The following is a 19,214-nucleotide window of genomic DNA, read 5'->3' on the forward strand; positions in this document are numbered from 1 at the left end:
GGCACGGCCCCGCGGCACAGCACAGCCCTTCTGCTGCTGCACGGCCCCGCCGCCCTCTCCGGGCCCCCAGAGCGCTGTCAGACCCGGCTCCTCGCCCGCCCTCATCACCCAGAGCAGCTTTTCAGTCCCGCTCCTCCTCGCTGCCTGGCCGAGCACGCTGGCTCTGCCACCACATCCACACCGAAGTGCCCACAGATCCGCGCTGGCCGCAGCTCCGCTTCCCACCCCTCGATCAGATCCGCTGTGCGAAGCCTCAGCTCAGCCCTGCTCTGGCCCGCCTGCCCCTCCCAGCACGTTCCTCCCACGTGTGCTTGCCATGTAAAACTGACAGTTCACAGGATCCAGACTCTTTTTCTGGAGAATACAGCCCAAACCCCTCATCTGCTTCCAGAATGCTCACCCGGGTCCTTTTCCACCTCCCGCGTCGCCCAGAGCAGCCCCAATGCCCAGTGCAGCGCGAGGCGGGGGCAGGGGCACTCACCCGCAAGCTGTTCTCCCGGTCCAGGACGATCACCCTGCGGTTGACGGTGTGCAGCAGCCGCTCCAGGATCAGCTGGATGTGCTTCTTCACCTTCACCTGCGAGGTCAGAGGTGTCACAGCCATGCCCAAGTGCCTGGCGCTGCCTCCCGCAGGGCCGGGACAGGGGGTGCAGGCAACAGCATCATCCCTGCGGGCGTCTGCGCCCAGAAAATGAGGAGGAGGAAGGAGACCCAGGAGGGAGCTGCCAGAGCCATCGTGCGAGGACTGTCCATGTGCCTGTGACGTACACGTGCTCAGCCCAAACACCCGCGTGTCCCAGGCAGAGCCTGCAAGAGCCGTGACCAATGGCCATGCCGCCGGGGCCATCAGTTGTCACCAGCTGCGCTCTGGCTTTCGTATGCTCCTCCCAGCTTCGCGAGCCACCGCGTCACCCTTCCTGCGCTCCAGCAGAAGCTGTCCTTCATCCCTGGATCGGCTCGACCAGAGCTGCCCCAGCAGTGTGGCCACGTCTGCATGGCCCCACATGGCTCCAGAGCTTGGGGAGCAGCGAGTCCACTGGGCCAAGTGGGGCCACCAGCATGCTGGCAGGGCCACGACCAGCTCTGGAGGGCCCACATGCCCTGCTCACACCTCGCCTGCTGCACTGGGGGTGTCACCAGGCCACCCCGCAGCTCTGTGACCCCGAGAGCCCCGAGACCTTGCTCGCTCCTTGCCTGAAAGGAGCTGGAGCGGCCCAAGTCCACCCACCCCACACAGTGAAGCGCAGAGGCTGCGGGGGGCCAGGGCGAAGGTCTGGGCACAGACGCCCCCACAACGGGGGGGCCACAGGGCACTGGGGGCTCACAGCAAGCCTAGAGCCACGCAGACCCCCGGCTTCCCAGCCCTGAGAGCCACCTCCAGGCCTGACCCCAGCACCGCAGGCTCTGCGTGCTGGCTCCAGGCGACCATAGGGGGTTTGCCACGGGACGGAGGCACAGAGGAGCCCTCCCCGAAGGTGCAGGGGCACTTGGCTCCCTCACGCCAAGCACCACAGCCTGCCGGAGGGGCACTCACCAGCTCTGCGTCCCCGCGGTCCTTGTGCCGTCCCTCGCCTGCGCCACGCTGCACTCGCAGCTCCTCCGCTCTCTGCAACAAGCAACACCCCGGGGAATCAGGGGGACACCCAGGACGGACGGCCCGGTCCCCCCAGGACCATCCTGGGCTGAGCTGGGTGGTCGGGCACACGTTTAGGGCCGTCACTGTTAATTCTGAAGTGCGACGCTGCCCAGGGGCCAGTTGGCAACCGCGGACCAGCTGTCTTCTGCCCTGCCCTCGCCTTCCTCCTGGGTCTGCAGAGCTGGGCTAGCGAGAGGCACGGCCGCAGGTGCACCCCCATGCACCGGGGGCCTCCTCCCCGCCTACAGGAACCCCTAACTGTATCATGGCCAATAATTTGTGCTTAACCCCACTCAAATGGGTTTAGTCGGGTCCCTTCTGAGGTCATTGCTGGAGAGGGAAAAGGAGGCAGCAGAGAAGATGGAATTTACCTTCTGGGCCTTGTACAGCACCTCCAGGATGTTGCTGAGCAGCTCAATGCAGGCGTCTTCCTCCTCTCCCTTCTCGATCAGCTCCTGAAGGATGGGCACCGCCGTCTGCAGCAGCAGCTCCCGGCACTCTGTTGGGGCAGGCAGGGAGGCAGGGGGCTGGTGGGGGCTGGTAGGGGGCTGGTGGGTGCTGGCACCACCCCAGCACCAGAGAGGACGGGGCAGGAAAGGGACCAACAGGTTGGACGGGACCAGCATGACGCCTGGTCTGGGCTGTGACCCACACACACGGAGCTGTCAACTCCCTCCTCGGATGGAGCAGAGTTGTTGGACAAACATCAGATCCTGGCAGGAAGGCTCCAGGACAGAGAATCCGCTGCACACTGTTACGCAGCTACTTACCCTCTCTACTAAAATAAAGTAAAATAAAATAGAAAAGCCTCATCTGAACTCTCCTGCTTCAGCTTCCACCAGTGAGCTTTGTTCTGCCTCTCTGCTCTGCTAAAGGCGCTTCAGATTTAACAGACGGAGACTTTCAAACTGGGCCCCCTCCAGTAAACTGGAGTCTCTAGGGCTGACTGTGACAACCCGCTGCCCCTGCGGCTGCGGCTCTGCCCGGGGCGGCGACACCGGCCGACAGCCCTGCTGCTGCTCAGCGCTGGCGGGGACTGAGGGAAGGACCATGGCAGAAACGTTTTTTTGTTTTATTGTCTGCTTGCAGCGGGTGTGGAGGAGCGGGGCTGTGCAGGCCCGGGGAGCACGGGGAGGGTCCCGGGCACGACCCGGGGGGGGATGCAGGGAAGGACACCGGGAGCACTCGCAGGACTGTGGAGGCTCAGAGCAGGGCCGGGCTGTGCGGCAGGAGGTGACTTGACCTCAACGGCCGAGTGAGACACATTCACGCTGCTCAAAGCCTCCATGGACAGAGACAAACGGCTCCTGCTGCCTGCAGCTCAGCTGCTCCCCTGAGCCCCCTGCTGTGCCTGAAACCCAGGGCCCCCGGCCCAGCTCCCAGGGCAGCCCACTCCCCCTCTCCTGCGATGCCGGGTGATATCTGGAAGTTCATTGCGTCTCCCCTGTGCCCTTTCCTGCCCTGAGCCTTCAGTCAGTCGTTCCTCCCAAGCTCTGCTTTCACAGAACCCCAGAATCATGGAGGTTGGAAAAGCCCTTGCAGCTCCTCCAGCCCAAGCATGAACCTCACCCTGACCGTTCCCAACTCCCCCAGATCTCTCAACACTGGGTCAAGTGCCACCAGGACCCCCCGCGCCCCCCCTCACCGTAGGACTGGAAGATCTTGCTGTTGACGATGTCGGTCAGGGACTGCAGCTTCTGCTTCAGCAGGCGCTGGGCCGGCAGGTTCCCGATGAAGTCCCGCAGCAAGGCCCTGCCAGCCAGACCAGAGGATTGAGTGAGCATTAAACACGGGGCTTGCCAGAGCCCCCCTGGTTTTGCAGTTCTGAGCACCAGCCCCGTTCCTTCTGCGGAAGAGGCAGCGGGGGGTCGGGGGGCAATCGCCGCCATGTTTCGGTCGGGAAGGGGCTGCCAGGCCGGGAGGGCCACTTGAAGAGCACAGAGCTGTGCAAGGGCGTGGGGCAGGACGCTCCCACCACACAGCGCCACGAGGCAGCCCCTGTGTAAACCACCCAGGGAGACACCCGGCGTAAAGGCCCTGCCTGGGTCTGCCTGGGTTCCCAAAGGGGATGCAGCCGGGGCTGAGGGTTTCCAGGCTCAGCCCCTGCCTGAAGCTCAAACTGAGCAAAACCCTCCCCTGGGGATGAGGAGGCAACTCCCCGGCGTCAGGAAACCCCAACCCCTCCACCTGCCCTCGCCCTTGGCTCCGCAGTGTTGGCCCATGTCACCGCGGGAGGGGAGCGGGGGCAGAGGTGCCTGCTCTGGCAGGGCTGGGGGGGACGGGGACCCTACCCCAGAGCAGAGGAGTCGAAGATCCCAAACACGTCCTCGAGGATGGAAGGCAGGTACTTCAGGGCTGCTCCCTGCGAAGAGAGGAGAGAGCTGACTCTGTGCAGCCATGCGGGCAGGGCAGACGGACAGACAGACGGACGCTGTGCAGGCAGGGAGGAGACCCTGGCCCCTGCTGCCTCCCCCCGGGTTGTGAGCCAGCACTGTCCTCGTTTGATCCCCTCTCGTTAAAGCAGCAGCGTGCCCAGCCTGGCCCGCAGCTGCCAGCCCACGGCCCCCACCCCCCGGGAAGGGGCATCCCGCCCGGAGCAGCTTCCTCTTGCTGAGCCCACAGCGAAGCACCCGGCACCACTACAGTCACCCCCCCTGACACTGTCAGGGAGGGTCCCCAGCTTGTACCTTGCACCCTGAAACCACCCAGACTCCTACAGCGCGACCATCAGGGACATGGTCCCCACCTGTGTCACCCCTCAGACCCCTGACACCACCGGCGGCTCCGGCAGCCGCCCCACACCCAGCCCGGGGCACGGCTGGTTCTTTGGTTTGGGACGGAAACACACCGGCCACAGATCGTTCTGTGTGAAAATCTACTTCACCGTGTCTGTGACGCGACTGAGCACCATAAACGACTCGCTGAGTCCCGTTTACCTCCAGCTTTGCCAGGGGAGAGGGTCCTTTGGGATCCCCCTGGGTTCCAGCAGCGCCGGGGACCCCCGCCTGTGCCCAGACAGCAGCTCCAGGAGGTTCGGTGCCCCTGGAGCCACACGGGCCCCACAGCTCCGGGTGTTTGCACCCAGCGGTTTCGGCATCGAGTCCACCGCCTGCCTCCGAGCGACAGCGAGAGACTGGGGCCTGCTGCAAATCCACCTGGTTTGAAAAGTGGATTCATGGCCCCAGAATCACCCACCCAGGAGAGATGTCACTCGTTTATTTTAGGGTTGCACGAGCCTGGGGGCTCGGTAGTTTCCCACAAATCCAGCACACCAACAGGACTTTCCATGCTGTATTTATACACAAAACTTGCAGAGTTAGTAATTTTCCAAGCCCATCCTCTCTATGATGATTGGTTGATAATTTACATATAATTATAATACTGCTGACACAAACTTCTACTGCTACACATGCTCAGGGGAAGGGGCTTCACCTGGGCAAGTCTCTTCTTAAACTACAGGTGTGATCTTTAGTATTAGAATGAGGGTGGTTGAGTGAAGGACACACGGACCTTGAGTTTGCTTGCCCAGTTGGCAACGAACCCTCTGCAAGGCCCAAGGGCCTCGGGATGTCCTTGCTCAAAGAAGCTGATCTTGTTCTGCTCATTGGAGATGCCTTTGGCTTTAACACAGACAACAAACACCTTGACCTAAGCCTAATACCGCTACATTGCTCTAAAAGTTTAACCCTCAACACCTGGACAAGCTCCTCTTGCCCACCCCCCTGGGACCACAGCGAGCACGGGGATTACGGGCAGAGGCCGGGCAAGTCCCGGCGGGATCTGCCCCGGGAGCACCCTGCAGCGGAGCCGAAACCTCCGCTCGGCTCTGAGCCCTCGCTGGGCGGCTGCTGCCCACGCCGGGGCAGCAACGGGCAGGGCAGACCCTCGGCCCCGACTGAAAGCTCCACCCGGGGCCCCGCCGGGCCTCAGCAAGCACGGAGAGATGGCTGAGCCCAGAGCCAGCTCCCCGGGACCCAAAGAAATGCCCAGCCCTGCACGGCAGCTCTTCGTTTGTAATGGCTTTTTTTAAGAACCGAGAAGATGTATATTAAAGAGATTAAAAGTAGTTATTTTAATAAACTTACACAATGCTAATTTTAAATTAGAATGCTGTATCAAGTCAAGCAGTTGTTAGTCTCGCCTATTATGTCAGTTATCTTAGTCAGTCACATTTGTAACTTCAAAAAAGTAACTGCTAAATTTGATTTTCTTTTATTAAACTCCATGCTTAGTAAAGCTGGACTGATTAGCATTAATTATTCTGCCACCCTTTAGCTCTGAATTGATTGCATCCTCTCCACGACTGAGCCAGAACCAACAGCCTCTCTGGTCTACAGTCAGCAAGGTCATCTCATTCACTTTTTGAAAAATGAGATACTACAGAATTTTTCTCATTCCTCAAGGAATTTTCCAGTGTTACAAGACTTCTTAGACATGGGCACCAGCATCTCACAGAGGATTTCTTCCAGAAACTGGTTCTGGCTTTTACTGTAACTGCCAAGGTAGCTGCCCGGCCTTGCAGAACTGAAAACGTCTTTCACCACGGAGCATGAGCCCCCTCTCACTGATTTTTTGTGGCAAGAGCGTGTCAGCCAGGCTACGACACACAAATTGTGTCCGATTTCTCCCCCGCTGCCGTGACAATGCCTGTTGGAACCAGATGCCCTGCAGAAATGCACCCGCGTGCCGGCGGCCACCGGGGCAGAGTCAGAGCGACCCCAGGGAAGCTCCAACCCTGGGGTGATGGTGAGCACCCCCTCGGGAAAAGGCACCCCCGAGCCCAGCCCAGCCACCACATCCCAAGGCGGGGGCACCCCCTGGGTTCCAGCCTGCCCTGCAGCCAAGCGTGGAGGGGACCGGGTTTGTCCTTCCCAGGGACGAGCAGGGGGAGACGGCCGCGGGCCCCGTCCGTCCCAGCCCTCATCTGTCCACACCAGCAAGCAGAGCCAAGAGACTCGTCCTCCTCTCCACAGCCCCAAGCAGTCAAAATAGCACAAAACCTCCCAGCCTGAAGTAGTCCAAGGGAGAACTGGCTCTCCCCACAAGAGAGGTGGCCTCTGCAGGAGTGCTGCAGCTCAGGAGCTATTATCAGCCCTGCCTCGGGCTGATCAGATAATTGCAGCCTTAACGGCAGGAGTAGGCAGAACAGGATGGAGCTGCACAGCTTGCGTCAGGCGCGGACGGATCCTTCGGGTCTCACCTTCAGCTGCCAGACGGAGCTGCCGTCAGGGCCGCAGACGCGGGGGTCTGCACAAGCCCACTTAGGGAGCAAGGGGAGAAGTTCTGTCCTCGGAGCACCCGCCCGAGGTGCCCAGGACACACCGTCTGGGCTGGGTGCAGCGAGAGCCAGCGGACACCGGTGCAGGACACTGTGAGGCCTGGGGTCAGGATGCTGGGGCCCCTCTGGAGAGGGAGCGGCGCTGAGGGCCGTGGGGCTGGGCAGCAGCAGAGAGGCATGAAATGCTGGGGCTTCGACCCCAAGCCCCTCATTAAGGCTGACATGTGGGTGATTCCTACAGCCCTTCCCAAAGGGGGGTGAGTTTCCCTTTAGGCTTCCCTCCAGGGTGCGGGGCCTTGCAGACAGAGCCATGGGGTAAAGGAGCCTCGGGTGTCCCACATTAAGTAACCAAGGGTCAGGTGTCCCACGTAGGGATAAAAGCTGGGACCCCTTGCAGGCAGGGGCAGTGTCTGTGTTAGATGCCCTGTGCAGAGTTCCCTGCTGGGGAAGGACCTCCCGCCTCCCTGGGACTGGGCTCCACTCAGGTCTGGCTTTTGTAAACGTGGGCTCCGTAGAGATTCATGATGGGGCTTCTTTGGTCTTAGGTGTTTGGCTGGTTGCCCTGGTTGTCTCCCATCCCTTCTATGGGAGACTCTATTTCACTGTTTATTGCTCCAGTTGCTGGTCGTGCGGTGTCGTTGGGGTCGTTGGGATTGATGTCGATTATGTATAACCTGATAGGCTTGTTTGTACCCCCAGTGCTCACCCCTGTACTGACCCTTCTGTGTCCAGTACAATCTGGTTATTGGTTCATCTTTATGCTGGCTGTGTCCTTTGTGCTAGGCCTGGTAACTGGCAAAACAGGGCAGCACGAGGCCGGGTGCTTGGCCCGGGGCTGGGAGGGGGACAGGACAGGACCCTGCTGGCTCACAAGCCTGCAGTGGTGCTTCCCAGGGTCAGGGCCAAGGTTAGGGCCTCTTGAGTCACAAATGTCTTTATCGCAACATAATGGGGGGGGGGGGGCAGTTTCTTCCACGGCTGTTTACAAACTTGAACAAAGTTTCAGCACCCCCGGGCGGCTGCCAGGAGCAGACACAGACTGTCACGCGGTGCTCGGCAGCTTCACCACGCAGTGGACAACCGAGCTCAGCCCTTGCTGAGACACTCCCCCCTGAGTCAGGAGAGACCTCGAATGACTGTCTCCATTGCCCCCCCGTCCCTCCAGACCAGAGGTGAACCTGCATCTCCCTGCCCCATTTCCCTGCTCATCTCTTCCAGGATGATGAAGGGGTCTGGGCTGGCCAGGTAGGTGACCCCACCGGAAAGCTGCCCCATATGCCCGGTCCCCCTTCGCTGGGGCTTCTCCAGCTCAGCTGCACGCCCCAAAGCATGGGCACAGACACACCACAGGGACTTTGCTGTGCCAAAGGACATTCTCCGTTTTCTTCTCGAGTCCCTTCCTGACAATTCCCAACCTTGAGTGAGCGTTCCCTGATCGGTGCCAGCACGGAGCTGACAATCCCAGAGCACTGTCCGTTATAGTCCCAGGTCTCACCCATCAGCACGTTGGTCAGCTCGGAGCACATCAACATGCATTTTAAGTTAAGGGATTTCACACTTTTAAGACCATTTTCTGATTTTCACCTCCATGCCAAGTAATTTCACCTGGGCACTCTCTCCCCCAGCAAAACACTTTGTTGGTGACATGAGAGAAACCCCATCACTGTAACGGCTGCAGAACAGCAGCGCTGGTAGCAAGCATCGAGGAGGAGAAGTGAGGGCGAGGAGAAGACCTGGCTGACACCATGCTCGGGAGAGGTGACACCACGGGCTGCCATGAGGCTGAGCACAAAGCCACGCTCAGAAATGCCAAACACAAGCTGCACTGACAAAACAGGCAAATTTAAAGTTGGGAAGCAATGCCCAAAAATGACCTAGGGGAGATCAACGAGAATCCACCCTGATGCCACCCCACGCTGATGCCATGTGTTCCCCTCTTGGCCACCCCCACAGAGCCACTGCCAAGCCAGCAAGAGGTGACAGATCTCCGAGCACAGGTATTCCCACCCAGGAGAGGCGGGAGCAGAGGGAAGGTCCCTGAAGGATTGAGTCCCACTACTGCACAACACCGCAGCCCACTACAGAGCAGGGCTGCAGCACCCAGACCCGCCTGAGACTCCAGCAATCCCCGAGGAAGGGCCAGGGGGCTTCCGAGGAGGACATGGCCCTAAAGAAAACAGCAGAGATCAGTCACACAGAATCGTTCAGGCTGGAAAAGACAGGGGATCATTGAGCCCAACCATAGATCTGCCAGAGAGCTTTGGTCTCTCCTGCTCTCTCTAACAGTTAAAGTTAATAGCAACCAGAAGAGTGATTTCCACAGGGAGAGGAGCTGCTTGGCAGCCGAGATCCCATGGCAGAATTTGGCTGTTTCCAGGAGAAAGTGTGGTCAGACCTGCAAACCTGGCAGCAGCATCCACAGGGGCAAACTGCTGAGTCTGGGCCTTATGTTCAGTTTTGGGCCCCTCACCCCAAAAAGGCCATTGAATGACTCGAGCGTGGCCAGAGAAGGGCAACGGAGCTGGGGCAGGGTCTGGAGCACAGGTCTGCTGGGGAGCGGCTGGGGGAACTGGGGGGGTTCAGTCTGGAGCAGAGGAGGCTGAGGGGAGACCTCCTGGCCCTCTGCAACTCCCTGCCAGGAGGGGGCAGAGAGGGGGGATGAGTCTCTGGAGCCAAGGCCCCAGCGCCAGGCCCCGAGGGAATGGCCTCAAGCTGCCCAGGGCAGGGTCAGGCTGGCTCTGAGGAAGGATTTCTGTGCAGAAGGGGCTGTTGGGCGTTGGAATGGGCTGCCCAGGGCAGGGGGGAGTCCCCGGGATCCCTGGAGGGGTTGAAGAGTCGGGCTGAGCCAGCGCTGAGGGATCTGGGGGAGTTGGGAACGGTCAGGGGGAGGGTCACGGTTGGGCTGGAGGAGCTGCAAGGGCTTTTCCAACTGAGACGATTCTGTGATTCAGCTTCCTGCAGGCTGCTCCTGAGTCCTCGCCCCAGACTGAGGGATCCTGCCCCAAAGCCACAGCAGCACAACAGTACGTAAGGAAATGGAATCGTGGAGCCATCAAATGCCAGGTTGGAAGGGGCCTCATGCATCAGCTGGTCCAACCTTTCCTGGCAAAAACACAGACTAGCCAAGCTGGCCCAGTACCCTGTCCAGCTGAACCTAAAAACCATCCAATACTGGGGAATCCCCTGGTTTCCCTGGGGAGATTATTCCAGTGGCTGATTGTTCTCATTGTAAAAACTTTCCTCTCATGTCCAGTCAGAATCTCCCCTGGAGGAACTCATACCCATCACCCCTCACCTTTCCAGGGGACTCCTTGTACAAAGGGAGACTCCACCTGCTTTGTACCCACCCTGTAAGTGCTGGAACATGGTGCTAAGGTCTCCCAGAGCCTTCTCTTCTCAGGGCTGAACAAACCCAGCTCTCCCAGCCTGTCCTCACAGGGCGGCCCAGGCCCCAGTCATCCCTGTATCCCTCCTCTGGGCCCTCTCCAGCCTGGCCGCAGCTTTTTTGCATAGCAGGGACCTGGCTGGCCTCAGCTGGACCCCAGGCGTGGGCTTTGTCCTGCAGGCAGATCCTTCCCCTCTGCACTGGATGGAGGCTGCTCTGCCGGGATGCATTTGCAGGAATTATTTCCTGCAGAGCTGCAGGAGGTGCTGCAGAGGGCAGAACCCACCCAGGAGGATGAGCAGCGGTGGGTAACACTGCAGCGTGTGGGGCTGCTGCAGCAGAGTCTCTAGAGCCATGGCACCGTGGTGGAAACTGGAGTCAGTGTGGGACAGCCCCCCCTCCTCTCTGTGAGGATAGCTGTCGTCATGGTCTTCAAACTACTCTTTTTTTAGATTAGTTTATAAGGGATTATGTAAGAATGTCACAAAATAATGCAGAGCAGGAGCTGCCACCGCGCATCCTGGCCCACAGACAAAGTCACTTCTGCAGGACCACGGGTGCAGAGTGTGGCCCCAGCCCCACCCCTGGCACCACCCCAGCTCCCACCTCCCCCCGCCGAGCGTCTCCTCAGAGGGCCCGGGGCTCCAGCGCCTTCTCCCTTCAGTTCTGGCCCCCGGCACCGTCACACTGGCAGCTGCAGGGCCTTGACACCGGTAAAGGACACAGCCATGCCTGCGGGGCCCCCAGTGCGAAAGGCACCGTTTCTGCTTCCCCCCGGTGCCCCTGTGCCCCCACAGGGAGCCCCAGGATGGGGACGAGCCCCAGGAGCCCTCCTGAGACCCTCCTCTCTGGGCTTTGGCACAGGCACAGCCGGGAGAGCACTTGCCCAGCGGCACCAAGGTGCTGACCCAAACCCGTGCCGCAGCACCCAGCCCCAGTGCGATGTGGGGTTTTGTGTGCTGGGGTGGGGGTCCCTGGGAGGGCGAGGCACCACACAGGGCACGCAGGGCAGCCGGTGTCACCCCAGCATGGGGACAGCTGGTGTCACCTGGCACAGGCACAGCCGGCACCACCCATCCCACCACGCGCCAGAGCCGAGTCCTCCCGCAGCACCGGCCCCGCTGTACCTGGGAGAGCAGCGTGGGACCCTCCAGCGGGGACTTCATCAGCTGGTTCAGGGAGAGGAAGAACCGCTGCAGCGAGCACTGGAACTCGGCTGTCTCCTTCCCCTCGTAGAGCCTGCAACAGGCAGAGTCACCGCGTGGCACCACAACCACCCCGCACCGCCCGCGCAGGCTCCGACAGGGCGTCACCTGGGATCCCAGTTAATTACTCTCCTCAGTGACCGTTTTTCACAGCTGGGTCTAGAAGCAAGCCCCAGCACGGCCACTGCCCCAGGGCCAGCCAGACTCAGTGCTCCAATTGTGCAGAATTACCTGTATTAAAGACCTCTATCTGCTGCCTTACTTGTATACACCCCTTATACATACTTACATATATACTCTTTTTAAAAAAAAATAGATTCTTTTACATGATTTTACACATCCAAGCCCTCTCAAAGGAGGTGAGCCTCCTCCCACCTGAGCAGTAAACTTCCTGCACCCTCCAGCCTCAATACAACCTGCGTGACCAGTCGCAGAACAAACCAAACCCTTGGGGGATTTCAGCCATGAGAGGTGCAAAACTGCCAGAAGGTTTCACAGCTGCCAGTCAAGTGCAGAATCAGAAGAATATAGTGACTGCAGTAACTCCTTGTGAGACACGGGTGGTATTGGAGCCGATTCACCCCGGCCAGGGGACAGCGCCGTGAGCTCTGCTGGGGAATGGCCGCACGCACAGATTTGGGGAATGAGGGGTAAAACCCAGACAGACGCGTCCTCCAGCCCAACCTGGCCCCTGCACACCGACTGCCACCGCCGCAGGACGACCTGTTCGGCTTTTAATTGTGTAATGGTTTCTAATTGTGCGTACAGCAGCAGAACAAACAAGATCTGTCATTTTTTGCTTACCAGCTGTATTTACTGAGGCTGGTTTTTGTAAAAACTTTGTTGCTTTGTTTTCTAAAATTACAGTTGGATAGTTCCCCGTTCAAACTCATCCCTCCTGTCCGGTAAAGGAACCCCAGGGCACACGTGGAGGCTCGGAGCTTTGCGGGTGGGAAGGAGCCCCTTGGTCTGCCCGCGGCGCCTCAGATGAGCTCAGACAAACGCGTCAGCCGAGCAGCGGCTGCTTTACAGCCCTTCGCCGTCCCCCACGCCAAGACAAAGCTCAGGCTGACCCAAGAAGGGTCCTGCACGTTAAAAGTTACTGCAGAGTGAGTGCCCACCTCCCCGGGGCCCTGCCTGGCCCAAGGCCCCACCACAGCCCGGGAAATTTAACAGGGTCTGTGTGTGTCAAAATCAGCAAAAGGACGTGAGAGAGCTTTTACTCTCACAGCAACGATACTGTGCAATGATCCTCATTTCTTAGAGATTTGTTTGATGCACCTACCCACAACTGACTGGCGTGGATTTTCAAGCTCATCTCACGTCTTGCCTACAAAATTCTGCATTTTTACCTTAAAGAGGGCACGCACGAATACCATATGCTATTTTAACAATCCCAAGGCATATCATCAACCCCGATTTCTGAACTCTTGAGTGTGTAACGACTCAAAGCAGAGCGGTATAAAGCAGTGGGCGTGTGCAGCTCACTCAAGGCAAGATCAGGGCAGACACAGTCTTTAATTTAACGCTGACCCGTTGGGTTGGAGGATTTCATCAACGCGAAGCCCGCTCCCCGGGCCCAACACCTCTTGGGTGTAAAGACACCGGGCGCAATCCCGCCTCGGTCCCTGCAGCGCCCGGCTCCGGCACGCAGCCGAGCTCGAGAACGGCACCGAAATCCTCCGAGTGCTGTCAGCGAAGCGGCAGGAAAAACTGTCCGGCCACCAGCTCAGAAAGCAAACTGGCACAGACTGACTGCGGTAAAACCTGTGTGGGAGGGGATTTACCCGGGGGGGTCGGCGCGGTCCTGGGGAGGGCTGTGCTGCCTGAACCCTCTGCACCTCAGACCTCGGTGGGGCCGGCAGCCCTTGGGGACCCCAGCAAAGTCCCTGCGGGACGGGGCCGGTGGGGACACCCAGCAGCTGTGGGGTCACTGGCTGGAGGGCAGAGGGTAGGCAGGGGCCAGTGCTCGCGGGGCTGCCCCGGGGACACAGGAAGGAACAAGCGGGGCACGGTGGAGCCCACGGTGCTGCCGGAGCGGGGGGCTGACTGCAGGAACCGGGCGGCTGCGGAGGGGTGCTGGCGAGGGCAAGTGACCCCGGCTCCCCCTGTGCCAGCCAGAGAGGACGCCCCCCGCGGGGCGGACCCCGGGGTTACGACAAACACTTTAAGGAAACCTTCACCCCCCTCGGTGGCAACTGAAAAGCAGAAGCAGACAGAGGAACTGGCAGGGAGGAAGCAGCGAGGGGGGACCACGTCACCGTGTGCCAAGGGGCTGCGAGGGGACGTGGGGGGACGATGGGAGGGGACGGGAGAGGTCCCCGATGTCAGGAAGGGTGGAGGGGCCCCTCCAGCCCCACCCCAGGCAGCGCCGTGCGTGGGGAGCCGAAGGGGAGCGTGGCTGGAGAAGCAGCACAGCCTCTCCCTGCAGAAAAGCACGTTTTGGGCACAGAGCCCCCACGGGCAGTGCCAGGATCTAGCTCCTTCCCGGGCCAAGGGGGTCAGGGAGCCCCTTCCCCACACAGTGGCCACGGAGCTGCCCGAGGGTCTCGGGCAATGAACCACCAGCCAGGCCCCGCTCTGACCATCCTCGCAGCAACCTGGGATCCTCGTACAAGCTACTTGCACTGCTCATCCGATTCCAGCAGCAGCACACATAATCAAATAGATACAACAATCTGCAGTAACTTATTATAATTACAATCTAATTTCTTTAAATTATAGACTGTGTACAAATTGTAGCACCGTTTAAAGTATTTAGAAGATCTGAGGAGTCCGTGTTACTGCACTGTTAAGATCACTAAGATAAAGGGAAGATGAATAAAAACACTAAATGTCTTCAGGGATGTCCTTCATTCCAATGCAAACTAATTCACAGGGCTGTTTGCAAATGCTCCATATAATTAATTTTCTCTGCCAGAAGCTCTATAAGCTGGGGAATTTGCTCTGTATTTTCATGAATGAGGAGGAGGTCGGTGCCCTGGGGCAGCTGCCCAGCCAGGAACGAGACCCTGGGCAGGGCGGGCGAGGAAGGACAGAGGGGACCCGCAAGCGGCACAGGGAGCACCCGCCTGGCACAGAGCGGGACAGAGCGGGGCCACGTGAGGGCCGAGAGCCCCCGCGGGCGCCGGGACCCCGCGCGGCGCCTCACCTCCCGCGCTGCCTCCGCGCGCTTCAGCTTTCGGCGCCGCGTACTTGGAACGAAAGAGGAACGTCACTTGCTTTTCTGGTAACTCTAAGGGGCCATTTCCAGTTCTCCACCTCAGCTTGGCAGCGCAGACGGGCTCACCCACGCCTGCCCAGGGGAGGCTTGTTTGTCCCATAGCACAGATGAGGACGGGAACCCCGAGCCCATGGGAACGAACAAAACCCGGTCCCAGGAGGACTCTGGAGGTGGCTGGGGGCGACTTTGACCTTCTCCTCAGCAGCAACAAGGAGGTGTCGAGGGTCCCAGCCCCTTCCACTGCTTATTACAGGGTGACAGGAGGGTTTGGGTGGGAAAAGACCTTGAAGATCATCCAGTCTCACTCCCCTGCCATGGGGGCACCTTCCACTAGCCCGGGTTGCCCAAAGCCCCGTCCAACCTGGCCTTGAACCCTTCCAGGGAGGGGGCAGCCACAGCTTCTCTGGGCAGCCTGTGCCAGGGCCTCACCCCCCCTCACAGGGAACAATTTCTGCCTTAGATCTAACCTAAATCTCTCCTCTTCCAGTTTAAAACCATTACCCCTCATCCTCTCACTACAGGACAAGCCAGAAGTCTCTCTCTTTCTTACAGCCCCCCTCAGAGCTGGTGCCTCAGGCAGGACGTGGCTGCAGGCCCCTCCACGTGGTGTTTGCATTCGCGGGCCACAAAGCAGCCGTGCATTTCTCAGTGCAAAGCAACGGGGGCTGCGGGGGCGCAGCATGGGCTCCGCGCCAGCCCAGGGCTCGTGGGCAACCCCGCAGCCACGGCGCCAGAGCCGCTCTCACCTACAGCGTGGCTCCCGGTCGGACGAACCGGTGGCAATTGGCCTGATGGCAGCAAACCGCTGGCCTGCTCCATGCTATCGCCACCAACACGCTTTGCAAACGCTGGGAAACGTGGAGAGCGCTTTGTGTGACGGCGCCCGTCTTGCCACGGTGGGAGCTCTCCACACCCAGATGCAGCACTGCCTCCCTCCCTCTGCGCCAGACCACGACGGCTCCGGCACCAACCAGAGCACAACCTCCAGCAGAAATCTGCTGGAAACCTCGGGGGGGGAGCGCAGTGGCAGAGGGGAGCCTGGCTGGGGACCGGCCCGTGCAGCAGCATGTCTGCAGCGTGCCAGGAGCCACGGGTGCCACCCCTGGGCGCTGCACCCAAACCAAGCAGCCAGTGCCACATCCTTGGGGCCAGCAGTCGGCACAACAGGGGTCGGCACAACACGGCTCCCATGGTGCAGGGACCCCTGGGGGGCCCTTTCCTTTCCTCCCTCCCGCAGACCCCATCCCCAGGGGTGCTGCTGCAACAGCCTGGCAGAGCGCAGCGCCCGGTGCAGTGGGATCAATCGCTGGCACTTACTGGGCAAAGAGGTGCCGGGAGCGGACGATGAACTTGAAGATGTACTCCAAGGCCTTGAAGGTGCGCATGAGTGGCTCGCAGGGCTCGCCATGGCTCGCGTGGTCCACGTACTGCGTCAGCACCGAGATCAGCTTCCTGCAGGATGGGGACGCACGTGGCCGGGGCTCGGCAGGGTGCCAGGCAGCCACGGAGCCATGCCGTGCTGCCCAGGCGCCGGCCCCAGCCCCCCCGTGCCCACTGGGTACCCACTTGTAGGCGAGCGTGGCGCTGAAGTGCTGGCGGATGTAGGCCTCCAGGACGGTGTTGAAATGCTGGAACTTCTTGTCGGCCACCAGTCCCACAATGAAAACCTGGGGGGAGCGGGCAGCGGGCATGGCTCAGCGTGGGCAGCGGGACGCCGGGTGCCCGCAGCAGCAGCCAGAGCAGCATTGACCCCTCGTGGGGGCTGCCGGGGCCACCAAAGCCCCCGCCCGCCTGCCCAGCCTGCCGGGACAGACAGACCTCCAAGGCGGGAAGCCCGAATTGAGCCCTGAGCCCAGCGGCCGCAGGACTCTTTGTGGCCAGCCTGCGCAGGGCTCGCAGCCCGGGTGTGCCACAAGAGCTGCCCCGACCCCAGCTCTGCCCCAGGCCCGTCACCAGGGTCACTCTTGTCTCAGAGTAGGAGAAATGCCCTTGAATCTCGCTGGAACTGTCCCCTGGAGGTGGTCCCTGCTCCATGCTGGGTCAGCACGGCTCTGAGCATGGCTGGTCTGGCCAGATCAGTAAAGCCCCATCTCGAACCCTCCCCAGTCTGACCTGGGCCCATCCTTCACTGTCAGAGGGCTCAGAGTCATGCTCAGTGCTCGCAGGGAAGCAGGTCCTGCTTACCAGGGCATCAAAGACAAGTGTGTCATAGACATCTGTGTCTGAATTCTCCATCATGATGGAGAACAAGGCATCCAACGTGTCCTGGAGGAACTGCGGGAGACAAAAGCACTGTGAGGGCTCGAGCGTTAAGTCCCAGCATTGCCCCAGACCCACCTCTGGGCACAGGAGTGCCCTGTCCAGGCACAGAGCTCCTGTGCCCCTCCTCAGCCTTCCTCCACCTGGGCAAACGGCCCTTTGCCATGACACGACTCCCCAGCCTGGCCTGTCCCCCGGCACTGACCCTCCTGCTGCTCGCTTCCCCCAGCAGCCCCCACAGCTGCAGCAGCCCCAGTGGGGCTCCCCAGGGCCAGCAGGGCAATAGCCACAGGCAGAGGCAGCATCTCTTCCCCTGGGCAAGAGACGCTGAGGCCGTGCAGGGTGCTCCCAGTGCTCCCAGTCCAGCAGCTCCCCCCTCTCCAGCAGCTGCTCCTGGGCCAGGCTGCCAGGACATCCCAGTGCTTCCACATCCTGCTGCTCCCCCCCCCGGAACAGCCGCCAGGGACACGCCGGGATGTGAGCGCTGGGGCAGGGGAGGGGGGAGGCGGGAGGGAGGGTCCCGGCCATACCTTGATGACCTCCCCTCCGTCCACGTTCATCAGCTTCTGGAGGTTCCCAGCGAGGAGGCTGGGCTTGGAGCGCCACTTCAGCAGCCCCAGCAGGTTGACTGGGTGGGAGGAAGGAGGTCAGACGCGCTCCCTTGCTGTCAGCCCCCAACAGCACCAACCCCCAGCTGCCCCGTCCCACCCACACTGCCCGGAGGGGTCCCAGCCCAGGGACACGGTGCCCCTCGCTGCTGGGCCCGCACCGGGGCAGCCACAGGGCGAGCGCCCGTCATGCCTGACCTCCATCCTGCGCCTGCATGGGCAGAATCACAGAGTCCCAGAATCATCCGGGTTGGAAAAGCCCTTGCAGCTCCTCCAGCCCAACCATGACCCTCCCCCTGACCGTTCCCAACTCCCCCAGATCCCTCAGCGCTGGCTCAGCCCGACTCTTCAACCCCTCCAGGGATCCCGGGGACTCCCCCCTGCCCTGGGCAGCCCATTCCAACGCCCAACAGCCCCTTCTGCACAGAAATCCTTCCTCAGAGCCAGCCTGACCCTGCCCTGGGCAGCTTGAGGCCATTCCCTCGGGGCCTGGCGCTGGGGCCTTGGCTCCAGAGACTCATCCCCCCTCTCTGCCCCCTCCTGGCAGGGAGTTGCAGAGGGCCAGGAGGTCTCCCCTCAGCCTCCTCTGCTCCAGGCTGAACCCCCCCAGTTCCCCCAGCCGCTCCCCAGCAGACCTGTGCTCCAGACCCTGCCCCAGCTTCCTGAATGGAAGGTTGTGACTGCGGGAGCTGTAATTGTGCTGCAGGAAGGGAACTAACAGAGGAGCAGCAGCCCTGGGCCCTGCCCGCAACGACCCCGGCAGCGACGCTGCGTCGCCGCGCTGCACCCCCAGGCTGTGCGGCTGCGGTGCCCACGCCCTGAGCCCCACGTCAGGGCCGCAGTTTCCCCACCTGCACCACTGCACCCCTGCAAAAGGACGAAGCATTGCCTTCTGCCAGCCTCGCCGAGGGAATGCGGCCCCCTCGCTGCCACTCGCCTCCCAAGGCTCCCCCCCAGCCGGAGGCTGCCAAGGGCACAAGCCCCCCCTGCCACAGGCTGCTCCCTGCCAGCCCCACACTCCCCACACGCTCCTGGGGGCTCGGGGAGCGGCGTGACAGCCCCCAGTGCTCACCAGCACCTCGTCACCTCTTTGTCCTGCTGCCTCCAAAAATGAGGGGAGGGTCCCGGTGTCCCTCAAACCAGGCAAAATCCATCTGCAAGTGCAGACGTGCCTGTGCCGAGGGGGATGCTCGCGGCTGCCCTGCAGAGCCCCCCAGGGCTGGAGGCTCACACCGGCTGACAGAGGATGGGGCTTGAGAACAAGGAGTCCCAATTCCCACCCAGATTTCAAAGGCCCCAAGGAAGGTCACGGAACCCACGACATTCCCAGAGCGGAGGCAGCGGCTCAGTCCCCCCCGGTGCAGATTAAGGACCATCTGCAAGGGTCTGCAGCAGCCAAGAAACGGCTATAACTACCCCCAGCCTGGCAGCTCCACACCCCGAGGAGGTGGGAGAGGGCTATAAACACTTGCAGCCTGGTATTGGTTGCTCTCTTTTCCCCTCGCCTTGGAAAACTAATCTGCTGCTAACTCAGGAGGGCTCAGGAGACAGATAAGCCAAAAGACAATCTTAATAAAAAATAGAAAGAAAATGAGAAACTCTCCGAGTTAAGCTACAGAC

The 19,214-nt window shown here is 60.9% G+C and overlaps 1 protein-coding gene across 1 annotated transcript in view; it reads right to left on the minus strand.

Annotated features, from left to right (window-relative positions):
- Positions 1 to 19,214, minus strand: part of LOC141959851 (dedicator of cytokinesis protein 2-like) — a 64,307-nt gene that overhangs the window by 32,565 nt on the left and 12,528 nt on the right. The window contains exons 19-28 of the mRNA XM_074904157.1: positions 17,517 to 17,614; positions 16,912 to 17,001; positions 16,294 to 16,394; positions 16,045 to 16,179; positions 11,427 to 11,538; positions 3,928 to 3,998; positions 3,282 to 3,388; positions 2,008 to 2,135; positions 1,535 to 1,606; positions 482 to 577 (exon numbers count right to left, since the gene is read on the minus strand). Of these exons, the coding sequence (XP_074760258.1) occupies positions 482 to 577; positions 1,535 to 1,606; positions 2,008 to 2,135; positions 3,282 to 3,388; positions 3,928 to 3,998; positions 11,427 to 11,538; positions 16,045 to 16,179; positions 16,294 to 16,394; positions 16,912 to 17,001; positions 17,517 to 17,614 (1,010 nt within the window). The remainder of the gene's footprint in view (positions 1 to 481; positions 578 to 1,534; positions 1,607 to 2,007; positions 2,136 to 3,281; positions 3,389 to 3,927; positions 3,999 to 11,426; positions 11,539 to 16,044; positions 16,180 to 16,293; positions 16,395 to 16,911; positions 17,002 to 17,516; positions 17,615 to 19,214) is intronic.

The sequence above is a fragment of the Athene noctua genome, chromosome 4 (genome assembly GCF_965140245.1).
Source record: "Athene noctua chromosome 4, bAthNoc1.hap1.1, whole genome shotgun sequence".
NCBI lineage: Eukaryota > Metazoa > Chordata > Aves > Strigiformes > Strigidae > Athene > Athene noctua.